The 17930-nt window shown below is 42.0% G+C and overlaps 2 protein-coding genes across 3 annotated transcripts in view; one reads left to right on the forward strand and one right to left on the reverse strand.

The window, feature by feature from the left end:
• The window catches only part of ANKMY1 (ankyrin repeat and MYND domain containing 1), a 59244-nt gene extending 54734 nt beyond the window's left edge, over positions 1-4510 (forward strand). Inside the window, exons 17-18 of one of the 2 annotated variants that reach the window (XM_034782258.1) lie at positions 686-739; positions 2961-4510. In XM_034782258.1, the coding sequence (XP_034638149.1) occupies positions 686-739; positions 2961-3157 (251 nt within the window). In that variant the 3' untranslated portion in view covers positions 3158-4510. The remainder of the gene's footprint in view (positions 1-685; positions 740-2960) is intronic. The other variant, XM_034782259.1, reaches the window with a different exon arrangement.
• A 672-nt stretch (positions 4511-5182) lies between these two features.
• The window catches only part of GPC1 (glypican 1), a 306530-nt gene continuing 293782 nt past the window's right edge, over positions 5183-17930 (reverse strand). The window contains exons 6-9 of the mRNA XM_034782260.1: positions 15162-15281; positions 13672-13805; positions 11497-11672; positions 5183-8834 (exon numbers count right to left, since the gene is read on the reverse strand). Of these exons, the coding sequence (XP_034638151.1) occupies positions 8617-8834; positions 11497-11672; positions 13672-13805; positions 15162-15281 (648 nt within the window). The 3' untranslated portion in view covers positions 5183-8616. The remainder of the gene's footprint in view (positions 8835-11496; positions 11673-13671; positions 13806-15161; positions 15282-17930) is intronic.

A 17930-nucleotide genomic window follows, 5' to 3' on the forward strand; every position in this document is an offset into this window, starting at 1 on the left:
TGCTGTGACATGGATTAATGGCACGAACCTATGATGACGTTCCTTTAGATGGAGGAAGTGTTCACTAGGCTGGAGTGTAGAAATCATACAATTAGTTGATTATGAACCAGTACCTCATGCTATAGATCACTCTGGAGACTGCAAGGACTCTTAAAGATCCCCTTATCTCTGATTTTCCCACAAAGTAATGAGTTAAAACTGGAAGTGCCATCAGACATAATCCTTACCCCACCCCCAAGAATTCCTGTGTGATAGCTGTGTTTTTTCTGCAGTGAAAAAGAGTAGGAATCTGGTGAAGTCACAACAATGCCACTCACTGCTCAGTGGCAGATCACTGAAAAGTTGGCATGCTCCCTTTTTAACTTTATCCAGAGATTTCTTTTTAAAAACATGTTCCTTGTGTCGTGTTGACAACTTATTCTGTATTTGAAAATCTGTACATATTCTTTATGTCAAAGTTATTGTACAACTGCAAATGTATATGCATATTGGGAAATGTAATGTAATGATTTCTTTGTGAGCAAGGGTTCATAAAATAAATTTTATTGGTATTTATGGCTGGTAGCAACTTTTTAAAACTGCTTAGAGTGCAGTAGAAGTGGTTGGTCCCTTGAAGTAGTCACAATATAATCTCACAAGCGACCGTTCTGAAATGTCTTTGCACCTTGTTTTATTGCTGCTGAAGGTGATTCATCATTAATGGACTCTGATCAAGACAACCTACAATCTGAGGTTGAAGGTAAGTCAGTTTTGACTATTAACATCTTGTTCATCATTAAAAAACTGTTGCATAGACTTTTTGGTCCTTTTAATCTCATTCCAGCGATTAGCTCAGTGGTACCAGTCTCACACATTGGCTTTTAGTCTTCAGAATAATTCAAAAGTTTAAATTAGTGGAATTTGCAGGCATTTGTTTTTTTTATAGAAGCAATAAGTAAGGCACTTGCTAGTGCAGACTATTTACTTGCTAAGAGAAAGCTTCTAAAATAGCCATTATTGTGGAACTGTAACTGGTTGTAGTGCATGGAGTGTTATGGGTGAGAAATTGCTGCAGCTGCTTTTAAAGAAAAGAAAGTAAAAAAGCTATTTAGTTCCAAGACACATGTGATAGCACGTCTATCTCAACACTGCCCAGCAAGTTCTTTGCTGTAGTACTGAATAATAAACTATTCGTGTCCCTGATGCCCCTCGTGTACGTGAAAGGTACTGGGTCAAACTGCTTCCATAGCAGAGAAATAAGCCAGCCTGAAAATTCCAAAGACTTTGTCATAATTTCCATAGAAAGTGTAGTGCAGCTTGGCCATTTCTTCATCACTTGTAATACATTTGTAACAAAGACTGGGCTAATAAAGAATTTGTAGCTAGCTACACTGATCGCTTTAAAGGGACCCCCATCAGAAGAATCACACTACCTCTCTTCTCTAAATAGTGATAAGATTGATCAGTAGACTACAATCTCTGGGAACTTCTTGGGGTAGGGGAATGAGTCTGACAAAAGAGGGACCCAGATGAGTATCCTATCATATAGGCATCTATACCTAGGGGCAGAAATCTTTATAAACTCCAAGGAAGAGCTAGTGGTCATGTTTCCCTTTCAGCCCCTTTTTAAAGTGCTGCTAAGTCTTTATTGTTTGACTTTCCCTTTTGTCCTACTGAGCTGACAGGAAGAAGTGGCTTTTGTTCCCACCTCTGTGATGTACACAGACTTACTTAGCCAATAGCTTGGGCAAGTGCAACAACATGATTTGAGTTACAGGTCTGACTCAAGACAGATTTTTTTGAAAGTTGCATCTATTGAAGCCAGGACAGGTGCTTGGATACTGTCTTTGTGCCAGCTTCAGTTGTCACGAAGAGACAACTGAATGCCTTGCTTTAGCTAACTAGGCCAACTGAGAGTGTTGGAAGCTTTTGGGGTGAATCTCCCCCTATTCAAGCTTCTTGCTGCTTATCGGTTGTCTTTAGTGTCTCATTTCTGCCACTTCTGGCCTGTTGCTCTCTCAAACATAGTGGGCTCACACTACTTCAAGTGAGATAATAGCGTATTTTATTGGGGGGAGGGGAGAGGCGCTCTGTTTGCTTTGCCATCTTTTTATCTTTACTGTTGTATTTTGTTACATTTACATAAAGACCCGGACTAAGGGGGGAAAAGTGGCATTACTACTGTATGCCAGGACCAAACTATCAGTGCAAAGTTTTGCTTTTTTAAAAATATCACAAGTATGACAAACTCACACACACACAAATAAGTTCAGAGTTAAAGTGACCACCAAGCAAGGCAATGTTTTTGCCATCACTCATGATTATGTGAGGTAACTCTCTCTCTTAACCAGCTGCCTCATTCCTGATTCATTGTCAGGTCTTCAAACCTATTGATTTGCCTTGCTAATGTAGCTTCCACATTAAAGATGAATGGTAGCCTAAACTGAAGAATCTCATGAGTCAGTGGTTGAGCTTTTTCCACATCTAGTGGATTTAGCCACCTCTTCCATTTAAAATGATCTGATGTCTAAATAAATTTCTTGGACTATTTTGAAAAATCAATCTACGTCTTGCAGGCTGGTTTTTGGGTGCTGTGTGTAACCTACACTATGTGCTTAGGAGCATTTCATGGTTATTTTGTGCTTTACTTTGCATTTTAAACACGGTGATGTTTTTGATGTGGTGATGTTGGCAGTTGAGGTAGCTACCTAGCAATTACAGGCAAGCTCATGTTAATGCCGACAACTTGCAAGTAACTTTTCACATTAAGAGACTCTTAGAAGTAGTAATGGAGGAGAAACATCAGTGCCCTACACTATCCCTTTAAAGGCCAGCAGGTACATAGTTTCTGTCATGTTTCCATGTTGCTTGTTAAACTGAGTCAAGGCTCAGTAATTTTGAAGGCTTGCAGTTGTGTCCAGTTTACTGTTCCAAGGAAACCAGTGTTCCTTCAGAGGCCAATCTATTATTTATTTTTACAGGAAAGCATCAACTTAAGACTAAGTTGGGCATTTCAAGAGAGAGGCAGAGTCCTGTTGGCAGAAAGGGAAGCGAGGGAAGAGGCAGAAGAGATGTCTTCAGGAAAGATGACAAGAACCCAAGTCCAGGCAGACCACGTGCAGCGACCGATGACATGCGTCCAAATCTTCCTTACACTGGGAATTATAGTTACAATTAATCCTACGGTAGACAAAAATGAGCATGTTGAATAAGTTGACCTGGGATCACGTGCCTTTATCTATCTAAGAAGTGCTATATCAACTAAGAAGTGATAGGATACTAATGATATGCCTTTGATGACAACTTAGCCCTCCATAGTCATTTTCCAGGGGCCTTCTCCATTTTTAATTTAAAATACTGATTAGTATGGATGCTCTACAGTTAGACATGTAAAGAAAGAGCTGGATGATAAAAATGACTATTGTACGGGGTAAGACTGTGTAAGAGCTATTCATGCCACTGAAATAGCATCTGGAATTTGACTTTAGTGCATCTCTCATCAACTCCATGAAAATTTCCACTCTCCTCGAGCTTGAATTTCAACTTAATTACACTGTGATTGGTGTGGGGCAAGTTGGCTGTTACACTGATTTAGTTAGTTATTCAACTGACCAAACCTTCTGAAAAACAGATTATACTCCAAAAGCATGAAAAATGTCACACAACCTGAAAGCTCACCGTGTTCAGCAAGGAGAACTTTCTGTCTGATCTGGCATGCTCTTGCCTCCCACCTTCCCTCAGTTTCATTTTATTGGCAGCTGAGGACATGCAACCACTCATAGGATGAGGATTGGAGGGGTGAAAACTTTAGTGCCCACACCTGTTCAAGTCAATGGGCATTTTGCTGTCGACAGGAATGGAAGCAGGATTAGGGGATGTTTGCTCATATAGCGGACAGAGGTCACCACGTGGAAAAGGAGGCATGTTCTGGTTTAGGTGTCTAATTTTAGCGATGCTGAGCACCTACAACGCCTATTGGATCCAGTTGGGGAGGTAGCTACAGGTACTCAGCACCTCCGAAAAGTAGGCCCTGTTTATGTGCCTGTCTGTAGTGTCATGTCTGAGAATTTTGGCCAGAGTACATAAGGACCGGAATATCGTTCCTCACCCCTGGTGACTTAGGGATGGCATGGATATAACTGAGAACAGATACTGACCCTTGGATTGTATATAGTTTGAGCATGCTAGTTTCCTAATGTTTGGCCTACCAATAGCTCATTTGCAAATGTGGGGTGTGTTCATAAAAGCTACAAAATTGGATACAAAAATTGTTTTCCTATTTCTTTGCTAGGGGCAGTTATTTTAAATAGTAATACAGACAGGATTTACAGGAGATATATTTCTGAGATGAGTGAATTGTAGTTTGTATAAATACTGTTCCTTGTAGAGTAACCATGGATAAATATGTATTAAGTTTTACAGAATATAGATATCAGCTGTTTAGAGCTGTGTATATAAAATACAATCTAAACTCCTGTAACTGAAAGATTTTAGTAAATACCAAGTAAACTGGTAAGCTTTATAAAGACAAGAAGTTGATTAATTTCATTGTTTGGGGTGGGGAGGAAGGGGGGGACCTGGAATTCTTTAGGTGCCGTTTACCTCCAGTCACGTGCACTCCTTCTGTCAGTTTCTTATTACCAGAAATCTGGGGCTCACCCCCTTGGTATCATTACCAAGTTCACCAACCTCTGGAAGTGGAATTGTGTATCTAGAAAAACAAAACCTATTTCAACATCATTTCATTCGAAGGGAGCATTGGTGGTGGATTATTTAATTCAGAAAGGCTCTCTACTGCGACCAGAATGCCTTTTTTCTTTCAGTTAGTTAACTTTTCAAGAAGCAATATCTTGAGTGCAGTAGTAAATAATTAACACCGTGCTTTACGTTTACAAATATTTAGGTGTAAATCTAATTATTTTATTTAAGATTTTTCTCCTTTCTCTCTCTCACGCACACTAACAATCTTTAGTATGGTAACTTTTTAAAATGTCATCAAATAAATTTCATCTTGTTTTTAAGCATCTCCTATACCTAGAGGTGGCTGCTCTCCACCATACATTTTTGAGCAGGTGAGAATCTCAGACTATCCATACTATACTGTTGATAGTGGGTAAACCAAGGACTGAGTGCAGGGCTACTCACATTTAAAAATAAAATTCAGAAGAAATAAAATAGTGCTTTGTAACAGTGGGAACAAATATAGATTTAAGTCTCCAGCCTTTTTATTTATACAAGGATTCAAAGAACATATTTCAACTTTAGATAAACAGTGCAAGATAGTTACAAGTACCTTGGTAACAGAAAGAAATATATAACTGGCCAGCTATGCCAATAAGTGAAATAAATCTTAATCCTCCAGCTAGAAATGCATTTTTTTTTAAAGCAAAGGTGTACTTCGGATATTTGTTATACCTTATCCCCTACCAAGCCCACCAGAAAACAATAGGTTGTTTGTCATTTGTAAAATGATAAATATCTGTGCTCTCAAAGCCGCTAATGATCCCACCCTTAGTTAAAACATACAAATTATGGCACAAAAGAGCAAGTTTAAAGACAGAGATGCCTGTAAATCCATTTTTCTGGTTCTCCACTTTGCAGGGATGTGTGTGTTTAAAAATTCAGATAAGAACATGAAAATGAACAAATCCCGTCAGCATCCCTAAGTATTTTCAAAACACTGAGAATCACCATCTTGCTAACAGAGAAGCGAATGGTCCTTTTCCCTCTTCCCCTTCCAAAGCAGCAAATCCAAAGTGAGTCATACTCCCTTGATATGGGCTATAGCAGTGGTTCTCTGGGAGGCTGTGAGCAGGTTTCAGGGGGGTCCACCAAGCAGGGCCAGCGCTGGACTTGCTGGGGCCCAGGGAAGAAGGCCATAGCCCTACCGGTAGGGCCCTGAAGCCCAATGCCCTGAGCCCTGCCACCTGGGGCTGAAGCCGAAGCCTGAGCAACTTGTGGGGGAGGGCCTGTGGTGTGGGGCCCCAGGCAGTTGCTCTGCTTGCTGCCCTCTAACACCGGCTCTGCCGTTTATATGCAGAGAACCTGTTGTGGCAGAGGTGGGCTGTGGAGTTTTTATAGCGGGGGGGCGGGGAGAAAGAGCTCAAAGAAAAAGGTTGAGAACCCCTGGGATAAAGCACTTAATGAGACAGTCCCCCAGGGCCATGAACTGTGTGTCAGTGCTCAAACAGGCTGCAACTACATGATAAAGAGATTTTTTTTCTCTTCCATTGTGTACAGCCATAGGCGACTAAATATTTATAAAACTATTGACTGTGGTGCTCAAATTTCTTTATCATTTAAAAAAAAATCTACTCTAACGCCCTTTTGACATGTCATGTTTTCCATTCTCCCTCAGAAACTGGGTTAGGAGTTACATAATAGAAGGCTCATTTATACGTGTAATGGCAACATGGGCAAAAATCACTGAACTAGACCAATAAAGGCAAACTTGCATGAAATTACACCTCAGATTATGGTAGGCCCAGTAGCATCATCTTTCTTCAATTCAGTCCAGAGCCAGATAATTTAAATCTAACGGCAATGTAAACCTCTGGCTCAAATTTAGCTTTAAGAAGTAGTGGCATCCTGGGAATACAACACCAAAATGATCTAAAATTGTCTGTGCAGAAGCAAAGTGTAATGTGGGACAATGACTCTCTCATAACTGGCCTAAACACAGTCCATGTTTTGATACAGAAGTATAAATGTCAGCCCCCATTACGTGGCTGGATTAGGAAACAGTGGTAGTTGCCCAACAAACTAGGAATTTTAACTCAACCAGGGGAACGAGGACTTCACTACACTTGCTTTCTTGCAATATCTCTCAACATTCCTAGTGCTCTGATCCTACAGTCTTACCTTAAATTGCACATTCCATAAACAGTGACAGCACAAATCAAATTCTGCTTTTCCCAAATCTTTTGTTGTGCATCAAAACACATTTTCCCCCTTAATGAAAGACACAGAAGTGTTTAAAAAGTTTGATAAGCCTATAAACGTCTTAAACATAAGATATGCTTTCTCCCCAAAAATAAAAATCACAATATTAGACAAAATGAGTAACAGCAGAGCCCAAACTCACGGTTCCCCGTTGCCAAAAACAGTCAGTAGGACTGTATTGTTACTCTAGATAAATTTCCTAAAGATACTTTTCCAAATGATGTTTACTGTATCTGCGAATGAGCTAAGCCAGCTAGGGAACCAAAGCGCACAGCTCTGTAAACACAGACACCCCTAACAGATAGATATGTATGTGTGTATATTTATATATAGCATTTGTTGACAAAAACAAAGCCTTTAGTTGAATCCACTCCTGGCACTCATGTAATAAACTATGAAAAATTACTGGCTAAAATTAGGAGGCTGTGCATCCATTGCTTAGAGCAGAGGACTGGAAGGTCTAGAAACATCCTGGGTTTTAATTCCTGATGGATGATCCACTGACTCAATGTGGGGGTGTAGCTCAGACACTGGCCAGTTTTCTTCTTTAGTCACTGCAGTGGTGAAGTTGGAGGGTGAAAGGGGGGGGGGGGCAGGCATTCACTTAAAAAGAACTCTCAAAGCCCAGATTATACATCTGAGTTGTTTTCCTGGGCACACAAACTGCCAAGGGAAGTAAGTAATAACCCTCTGACTCCCAATACTGTAACTTATTGCTTTAGGCCTCATAACTCTATGTGTATTAATATGTGAGACTTCACAAAATAGCAATTTGCAACAATCCCTTTGGTAGAAGGTTACTGCTGTCTTTGTCATTAACAAGGGCTTCAGTCTCCTGTTGGAAACAAACCTCTCAAATGACAAATCTCACCCTGCATATTTTCACCTCAACATTGTATATTGTGATAGCGGATTGCAGGTCTAGATTAGACCATCATTAATAGCTAACTTCAGTGGTTTCCAAATATCACGCAAAATCTAAAACTCACTCCCATTCACTTGAAAGTAGAAGCATTATTAATTGCCACTGATGGCTAATTTTAGTAAACAAAACTACCCTTTTACTTGTAAGTGAAAGGACTGTTGCATTTTGGTTGCAAACACTTGGATAAGGAATCCCATTGCTAATCGAGTTTGTATTAGCATAAGAAATTAGTTGAAAAATGTACATCAAAGAAAATGAGTGAAGGATCATCTCTCTGCCTGCTTAAGAAATACAGTAGAAAACCATGAAATAGCTCCTGAATATAACAGAGTGCTTGCTGCTGTTGTCAGTCCTAATTTTAAAAGTTGCACTGTTCTAAACCTGTCGTGCTTTAGATGTTAATGTGGTAAGTGGTATTCTTGGCTACGGTTGTATAACAATATTAGGTCAACTGCATATTCCACTGCTGTCAGTCAAATCGTGATCCTCTGAAGATCATTTTTTCTTTTCCCCTATCTGCAAAGGCTTGTTTGTGGCAAAACAATGAAATAAAAAATGAGGTACGGAAAGAAGGGCCCAGCATTCAAAAAAGACCAAACAAGGATGAAACAGCTCTAGCACTGCCAGATATCACAAACAATTGAGACCTTTTTTTTCTCCCTCTTTTTTGCCAAGATGAATTAAATATTGTCCTTTTTTTTAATATTTTTTTTTTTTTTTGGCAAAGTTAAGACCTCAGCCACAGTCTCTTTCATGGCTGTGCAAGTAAGTTACCGCCGCAAGTACTGTGTTGCAATAACAGCCACAGAAAGGAAGATTAGGAAGGAGGAAGGCAAAAATTTGCTGCTAGCCCCATTTATGCCACGTCCAGACTGGTTAGGAATAGCATGTACTTCTGGCTGCCTGGTGCTGGGGTTCTTGGAAAGTCTTTTGCCGCAGACCTCATCAGGGCAGCCATCACCGCTCCCAGAGCCACTGATGTCATCACCTGCACACAGAAAGCAACTCAGGGTGAGACTGACAAATCAAACTTTGTGCTCAGCACAGGACAGCCACTGCCTCTAGATGCTTACAAATTCAAACAGACGGGATGTCGGGAGAATCCCAGGGGAATTAATTCTATGACTGTCTCACTGTTTTTCCTTTCTATCGATCATGTATATGGTCTGGAATATATTGGAAAATTTGTATTGTATTCCTTCACTAGATGTACTTTAATGAACATGGGATGGCGTGGAGTGTTCACAAGCCCTTGCAGTCAGGTGGTTAGCTGGCTCTGTTATCTGTGGCCAAGGCTTGAGTCAGTTAAGTCAGGTTCCTGCCAAACAAGGTAAAGGCTGTAGAGCACATTGGCTCTTCTGTACTTGGTCTAACATTGATGTTTAAATGGCCTACTGCTGTAGCAGCTAGATGCAGATTGGAAAATTTTAAGAAGTGACAAGATCACCCACCGTAGGCTGCTGTTTGTGCTTTGGAGAGAGATGAATCCTGAACTTTTGGTTTAAAAGCTGAACTAAGAAAGAACATCTTACATCACAGTGTGAGGCTCATGAAACTTCATCTCTGAGGCACTGTCAAGGGCGGTCAACTCCAGACATACACAGGGCTCTTAAGGATCAGATCCAAAGCCCCTGGAAGGCAACAAAGACTCCCATTGACTTCACGAATCTTTGACTCAGGCCTGGAGTGAATCCAGCACCAGTCCTAGACTGTTTGATTCCCAGAACTATAATGGGTCTCTTCAGCTGAACATAACTGCTGATTTTGGGTACAGGGTGAGTTGTAGACTCTCAAAGAATCTTTAGAGATGAATTCAATGTGCTGTGGATAATGAAGATTGGTTTAAAGTGTGCAGCCACCATGAAAATTAGCTGTAATTGTGATGAAAACCCCATACACCATCATTACAATCTAACCCATATTGACCGTGCTCTTCATCTGGGCAAGATAAAAAATCCACCTGAGAGAAACGTTGTTTTGCAGTCTGTCTTTTTCAGCTTCATTGTAGAAAACCCTTCAGCATTTGGCCCTGTGGAAACACTGTACAGAGCTGTGCAGTACAAAATCAACTTGCTTAAGGTTTTGACATGTCAGACCTGGTTTGTCATGTTTTTTCTGACCACATAAGTGTTCTAAATGGGCTACTGTAATTGAATATTGTTATTTAGAACAATGAAAGGAAAGCAAAGCTCAGGTCTACATGAATGTTCACCTGAAACACGAAATGTATGCCAGACATCTTGTCTTTGTTTCTACTTTACTGAAAAGCCTGGCTCAATGTTGATAATTTATTTATTTATTAGTGAGAGATCTTCATATTCATAAAAAAGGTTAAAAAGGCAGATTCTCTCTTGAGACTTCTATATTTTATATAGAATTATTGTGATGGCAAATCTAAAATGAACCACAGACATTCTTCTGCTCTGTGTCTGTCTCTAAAGCTTTATCATGCCTTCCTCTATGTAAATTAAACACTGAAGGGTTTTCTACAATGAAGCTGAAAAAGACAGACTGCAAAACACTGTTTCTCTCAGGTGGATTTTTTATCTTGCCCAGATGAAGAGCACGGTCAATATAGGTTAGATACAATGATGGTGTATGGGGTTTTCATCACAATTACAGCTAATTTTCATGGTGGCTGCACACTCCTTACTGCAGTGTCCTATGATTTATTTAAAAAGTGTCCAGAAAGATTCTGATTCTGTTGCAATCTGGGGGGCAGGGGGGTTCTAAATTCCAAACTGCTAAATAACACTCTATGGGAAGAATTCCTCACAGGTGAGTTAATGGTTACACAAACATGGAGATCAAATATGGCCACGGGAGATCGAAGACATTTCAGCCCTAGCTGCCAGTAGATTGTGCCTTAGCATAGCAATAGCCCCATTTTGTTTGGCCACCCCAGCACTAAATGGAAGCACATACAACGCTTTCTGCATCGTCTGTGATCTTACATTGACTTACACATCTCTGGTGCACACACTAGCAGAAAGGGTGCAGGTTCTAGTCTTGAAGGGAATGCTGTGCCTAGCTCTAACCATACATGACTTAGAGCTCGGGAGGTGACGCTCAAATTGAACGCTTTCCCCATTCCCTAGGAGCTGTTCAGGGGACAGCTAAAGATCACATCACATCGTCTTTCTTGGGGGTGGGGGCAGGTTAAACATCCTGGGTTGTGGCCAACTTCCTTTCCAATACAGAACAGGCTCTTAGGTGGCATGTGGGGTGTTGCAGAACACAAATGGTGACTACGTTACCCTGCGTCAGTACAGTGCTGTCAGCAGTGCACCTCATTCTGTTATTCTAATGTCCTTTTGGATGCGGGAGTATCACAGGCCGGATGCAAACCCACACTCCGTTCTGTTCCATAACAAGAGCCAGCAGTTGTTATGAATCAGGCCCTGTACTCGCGGTAGGGCAGGGACTGTATCCTCATCAGGGTTTGGAAAACAGTCACCCACTTTTTGTGCAATCTAAATAAAAATACCACTGCAGGACGCATGTGGGCATTTAGTCTTCTCTCTCGTTTTATCATGCACTCCCAGGAACTGGGATTAATGGAATTTCTCCAGCCGTCATTCAGAAATCACTTGGCATTCACGGTCTGTCCTCATCCCTTTCCCATTACTTTGGATTTCTGGTGTACTCACTAGCATCCTGGAAATCCACATCATTCCCATTGTAAGCATTGCGCAGTCGGTTTGTCATGATCTTCAGCTGCATGATTTGCTGACGAATGGTCATATCTGGCTTGGTGATGTCCACCTCTACCTCTGGATTATTAATCTGATTGGCCAGACCATCTCCCATCACCTCTGGTAAATACCTACACAGGAAATCAATTCGTTCACATTGCTTTTCCCAAACAGTAAATTCTCCTCTTGGTATTACAGTTGCCATTACAACTGATAATCTACCATCTATGAGAGGGAGAGCTTTGCAGCTTGGTAGTATCATGATTGTATTTACTCGTGTTCCAATCGCAGCCTCATGTTTCAGGTTCGTTCGTCTTTCTGCTCATACTTCTGCACCAGTGTAAGGTGCAATCTGAGCTCCCAACTCTTTGACTACAGAGATCTCCCTCGCAGTGGAAAGAAAAAGGCTGGATTCAGGTGGCCCACACAAGGCACTGAACACAGCTGTGCTGGGGGGTCCATGGTTGGCAGGGCAAAGGGAGGCGGGAATGGGTAGGGAGGAGGCCAGCGGATATGCCACTGTATGTGCAACCCAGAGCTTACAGTGTGCCTCTGTCTCCTTCTAGTGGTTGGACTGCCTATTGCTACCAGCTATGCACTAACAGACTTGGGTATTTCAGCTGAGGCAGTATAGCCTCACTCTTTTAGAGCCAGAGATCCCAGACTCTGTCCCACGCTGCTGACAATGACTCCAGGGACATCACACAATATAATGACCCCCTGGGTCTCTATTTAAAGCTACTTCAGCCCTAGGGTAGCTGTTGTGGAGTGTCTCAACTTCTGAAAGGTAGGATTCGCAGCACCCCAGTGCCTAGGTCAACTCTGTGCAAGACTGAGATCTGGTCCCATGATGGCACCAGTGGCGTAGCCCACGTGACATCCAGCCCATTACACAAGAAAGGGGTTTGTCACCACATGGAAGATTAGGAAATTGACACATCATGACTGAGTCCATGACTGCACTGGAACTACCGGATTCATCTCCTGTTATGATTGACAAGGCAGCTGGGAAACCCTTATACCCAATCAACTGGGAGCTGGCTAGTTAGTCATTAAAGCTGCATTTCTCCCAGCTTAATGTCAAGCACTTAAAAAAAAAAACCTTTGGCATTTCAATGCCTGAAAATATTTTAAAAACCAAGGCCCAAATTCCCAGCTGTCATAGATCAGGCTACCCAGGTAACAGAGTTATGATGTTTACAGCAGCTGAGGATCTGGCCCCAAAACAATGTTTTAAGGGTAAACCATGGGCACAATGTACTTCTATGGCGGCAGAATTTCCAAGGGGTGAAGTCTAAGAGGTAACAGTGCGTAAATGGGTAACTAGGTAAATGTTTGCAATTCCCAGCAGCACCTCTGGGTTTCTTCCAAAGCGAAACTGTCCATTCTACTAACGGCATTTAATGCCTTTTGAAAGTGTGTGAAGATTCTGTGCGTAATTTTGTGGCAAATGTGCTTCGATGTTTAAAAGTCTAAGAGAGCAACACATTTTAAATTCAAGGCATCCGTTTCTCAAATACTGCCTCTGGGCAAGGGTTAAGCTTTGCACTTGTTCCTGAGAGGCTGGGGCTGAGCCCTTTAAACTGATGGGAGTTGACAGCAGGGCCAGTTCTAGGGCTGAGATTGAGAGGCCCACAAGGGGTGTGGCAGCCACAGCCAGACTCCTAACCAAGCTGTGCATTGGGCTGACTAGCCCTGGGGGTGCTCAGAACCAGGGCAGAAGGAAGGGGAAGGGGATCTGTCTGTAACTGTGGTGTGCAACCGCTCAGGGGGTGCAGAGGAACTCACGCAAAGGAATTCCTGACTGCCCTGATCAGCCCTCAATGGATCCTGATCCTCACACTGCCCCTGCTGGGGCCAGGGAAGTTACTGCGACCTTAGAGACCCTGGTGAGTAGAGGACACGGGATTAGGGTTGAAGCAACTGAGGGAGAGGCCCTTCAGGGCAACCATATTTTAGTGAAACGACCTCTATAATGGAGTTTATGTCACAGGCTGTAAAGCTTCATGGGGCAGGGATGTGGGAAGAACTAGCTTATCTCTGCACCTATCTTTATCTTCTCTTTCTGGTAGCAGCTTTAAGTTCTAGTATGGAGATTTTTTGCTTTGCTTCTCTACACCCCGTCCTTACCTCCCCTTGGCCATTCCGTTCCAGCACTTGTCCTCGTTCACCGAGCCGGATGTTATTTTCTCATTGCAAAGTGTGCTTGGAAGGGCAACCCAGTAATCCTTGATATCTCTCAGCTTCCCTTTGGCATCAGAAACCTGTAAGAAGGAGGGAGAATCTGGGCCCAAGGAAACATATATTAAATCCCAGAGGCTGGGTCATCCAGCTAGATGGTTATAGCTCATTTATTTTATAACACAGAGAGAGCACTGTTGTTTTTTCACATACAGGAAAAGAGCACTAACTTTACCTTAAATAATAGCCCTCAGCCCAAGCAGCTGGCCAACTGAGGCCAACATTTACATGTGAAGGACTGTTCTGCTGTGTTCCTCTGTTTTATAACACAGCTGATATTAAAGCTATGTATCACAATGATGTGCTGGCTCCTTCCTAGCCACGCCCATTTAAATAGACAGAAGGGACGAGATTAGCTCAGCAGGGCCACAAACCATTCTTTAAGCAACAGCGGGTATTGTGTGATCCTGGAATGAGGGCCCAGGGAGATGGTGTGAGAGTGTGGGCAGCAGGCTGAGAACAGGCTGCAGTGGGCAGGCCAGGTAACAGATTCTGATGGGCAGACAGAGAGACTCAGGAGGGCTGAGTAGGAGAAGCAGATCGGTAGGGCAGAGGGCTGAGCAAGGGAAAACGGCCTAGCAGGGAGGCTGGGAATGATCCAGGTGCTGTAATCTAGTGCTGAGAAGCTGAGCCACAAGCAGCTGAGGGACAGCACAGAACAAGGTGTTGGATCAGCCTGTCAGAGAGGAGAGAGGATGATCACCGCCTGTTGCCCACAGAATCAGAAATGTCCAATAAAAGACAAGGACCAACAGTGCAGCAAAGCTGCAGGGAGACAACATTGCAGCTACTCCAGCATCATCATCAGGAGATGATGCTCCAGAACACAAACGGCAGAGCAAAACCAGGTCTAAAAAACCAAGGGCCAGACCTTCAGAGAGAGAAGCAACTAAGAACAGTGATGAAGTTCAGTAGGGTGATGCACAACTGCCTGTTTTGGAGGAAAGGGCTGTCTGGCTTGTGCTCCACTCTGCTACCGATATCCTTAGGGAACAAACCTCTTGACAAACTTGGGGAGTCCCACCAGTCTGGTGCTACGAAGCTGAAACTCAGCAGCCAGAATACTGTCTTAGTTGAGTCTTCAGTGGGATAGCTACAGGTCAGTAACTTTTTCTACTTAATAGGCACATCTGAGGGTTTATTGGGAAGGCACCAAAGGCTAGAGCACAGCCGAGGGCTTGCTCTGAGCGTGTGTTATACAGAACACACCACCTGACCCCAAACAGGGTTGGTCCCCACAGCTCTCAGTAACACCCTGCCATCGGGTCAGCAACGATCCCGACACATGACGTGGACAGACACGATGAGCCCACTATTGGAGCAGGCAGTTTTAAATATTCCAATAGGGAAATGTTTTATAAATTCAGAGAGACACTTACTAGCTTCTCCAGTCCAAGCCCTGAGGATTTATCATCGGTGACAGCTTTTCCCCTTCTTTTCTTATCCTCTCCACTGGATGCTTTGGTGCTGATTTTGGGATTTCCACAACCTTGGAAAACCTGAAAACAAACAAACAAACCAACCAAACATTCCTTTATATTGTGGTTCAATAGCTTTCCCCATTAATTAGTGCTGTGTGTTTATTACTTTTCCTGTTAAATAATTCTGTCAGAATTCCCCATTTACTCCCACTCACCTGATCTTTTCCATTATGACCTAATTTTTGGACCTGTAACCATAGTCTGTATTAAAAAAAGAAAAATATTTCTAGCATTTTTGCATTTTCCTTCCATGATTCTAAAAATTCATCAGGTCTTAGACGAAAAAGCCAGGCAACCCTCCACCTTTCCCTACAACCCAAAATGAAACCATCCCAGTGTACTGTCCAAACAAGCCACAAGTGCAAATGGCAGCTATGCGGTAATCTCACTGGACCAACACTGCCAATTTAACACAATAACACAAATCATCACTAATTCACCCGGTAGTTCATGCTGGTAGCATCACTGTCTCCAAGGACTGTTACCAAACTGGACATGGAAGCTGGATGTCAGAAGAGGAGGGAGGGACACTTACTTTTTGTTCATAATTACACAAGAGCAATTTTGAGACATTTCTTTCTAATGCACCTTATTGGACTCTGGCAAGAGCAGCATGGCAGCTGATGGATTACCTCGAGTGCTGAGGCAGAGGCCTGCAATGCTGGGGGTTAGCTCTCTCCCACAGCTATTCTACGGAGTGTACTTTCTAATATTCACCTTTGTAGATTTCCAGTCAAATATTAATATTAAAATAACTAACAATTCACGTTTGCTCTCACTGACATCAGTGAACACATATTAATGGTTTATTCTCTGCTATGGTTTATGAAGCAATAAACTGGTCTAAATAGTATATTACATATAGGATAAAAGATGGCGTTGCGTTTTTACAAGCTGGTGAGTAAGTATAGCGGTCTCAGCTACTTTTCCCAGAATATCAGATTATATTTCAGGGCCATCTATTGTTAAATTTTAAATGCATACAAATACTGACCAGAATAATATAATCCCTGGGGTTGAAAATTCTGATGACCGGGAGAAATATCCCAAATCTATCTGGTCTGCAAATCCAACTAGAATAGCTCCACTTTTGAAGGCAGAAGTGTTCAATAAATATTTATGTTCTGTGTTTGGAATGAGGATGCTTAAGTACTTCCCAGCCCATTAGTAACGAAGGAAGATGTTAAATAGCATCTACTAGGACTACATTTTTTTAAATCAATAGGCCCGGATAACTTACACCCAAGAGTTGGCTGAGGAGATTTTTGGCCCACTGATATTAATTTTTTAATAAATCTTGGACTACTGGGGAAATTCCAGAACACTGGAAGAGTGCTAATATTGTACCAATATTCACAAACGGTAAGCAGAGGTAATTAGAGGGTGGTTAGCCTGAACATCAACCCCAGGTAAAATAACGGAAAACCTGACATAGGATTCAATCAATAATGATTTAAAGGATAGAAATATCATTAATGCTTATCAGCATGCTTTTTTAAAGGAAAATAGGTCATCGAATAAATCTGATTTTATTTCTTGTTTAGATTAATGGACTTCTGTAATTTGTTTGAACTTAATACTGTATGACATTCAGATTGAAAAATTCACACTATGCAATATCAATAAAGCACACATTAAATGGATTAGAACCTGGCTAATTGACAGATCTCAAAAAGTAATTATCAATGGGGAATCAACATCACATGGGAGTGTTTCTGATGGGGTTCCACAGGGATCGGTTTTAAGCCTGACACTATTCAATATTTTTAATCAATGATCTGGAAGTAAAGATAAAGTCACTGATGATAAAATTTGTGGATGCATTTTAATACAGCCAAATGCAAGGTCCTACCAAGGACAGAGGCCATAGCTACAGAATGGAGGACTGCATTCCGGAAAGCTGTGATTCTGAAAAGGATCTAGGGGTCATTGTGGGCAAACAACTGAACATGAACTCCCAGTGCGATGCTGTGGCACAAAAGGACTAAAGTTGGCTGTACAGAGGAGCAGTGAGTAGAAGCGGGGGTGGTGGTGATTTTGCCTCTGTATAAGGAAACAGTTGAGACTGATTGTGGATCTGTATTTGCATTTTAAAAGGATGCTGAAAAAACTTGGAAAGGGGACAGAAAAAGCCACAAAAATGATTGCAGGGCTGAAGGAAATACTTTACAGTGGGGACTCAATTTGTTTAGCTAATCAGAAAGAAGCTCAAGAGGTGACTTGATGACAGTGTATAAGTACCTTCACGGGGAGAAAATACCAGCTCTATTTAAAACTACTAAAGGGCTCTTTAACTCTGCGGAGGAAGGCAGAAGAACCACCTATAGCTGGATGTTAAAGCCAGACAAATTTGAATTAGAAAACAGGCACACATTTTTCACAGTGAGGGTGATTAACCATTGGACCAAACTGCCAAAGGAAGCAGTGAAGTCTCCATCTCTTGATATCTTCAGATCCAGACTGAATGCCTTTCTGGAAGATGCTTTAGTCCAACACAAGTTACTGGACTCAATACAGGGGTAAGTAGGTGGAATTCTCTGTCCTGTGACATACAGGAGGTCAGACGAGGTGAGCTAATGGTCCTTTCTGGCCTTAAACGCGATGAATCTATGAGATTTCCAGCATCCGACTATGGCTTCTGGGTCAGCCCAAGAAAGAAATACTTCA

Source organism: Trachemys scripta, chromosome 9 (assembly GCF_013100865.1).
Source record: "Trachemys scripta elegans isolate TJP31775 chromosome 9, CAS_Tse_1.0, whole genome shotgun sequence".
NCBI lineage: Eukaryota > Metazoa > Chordata > Testudines > Emydidae > Trachemys > Trachemys scripta.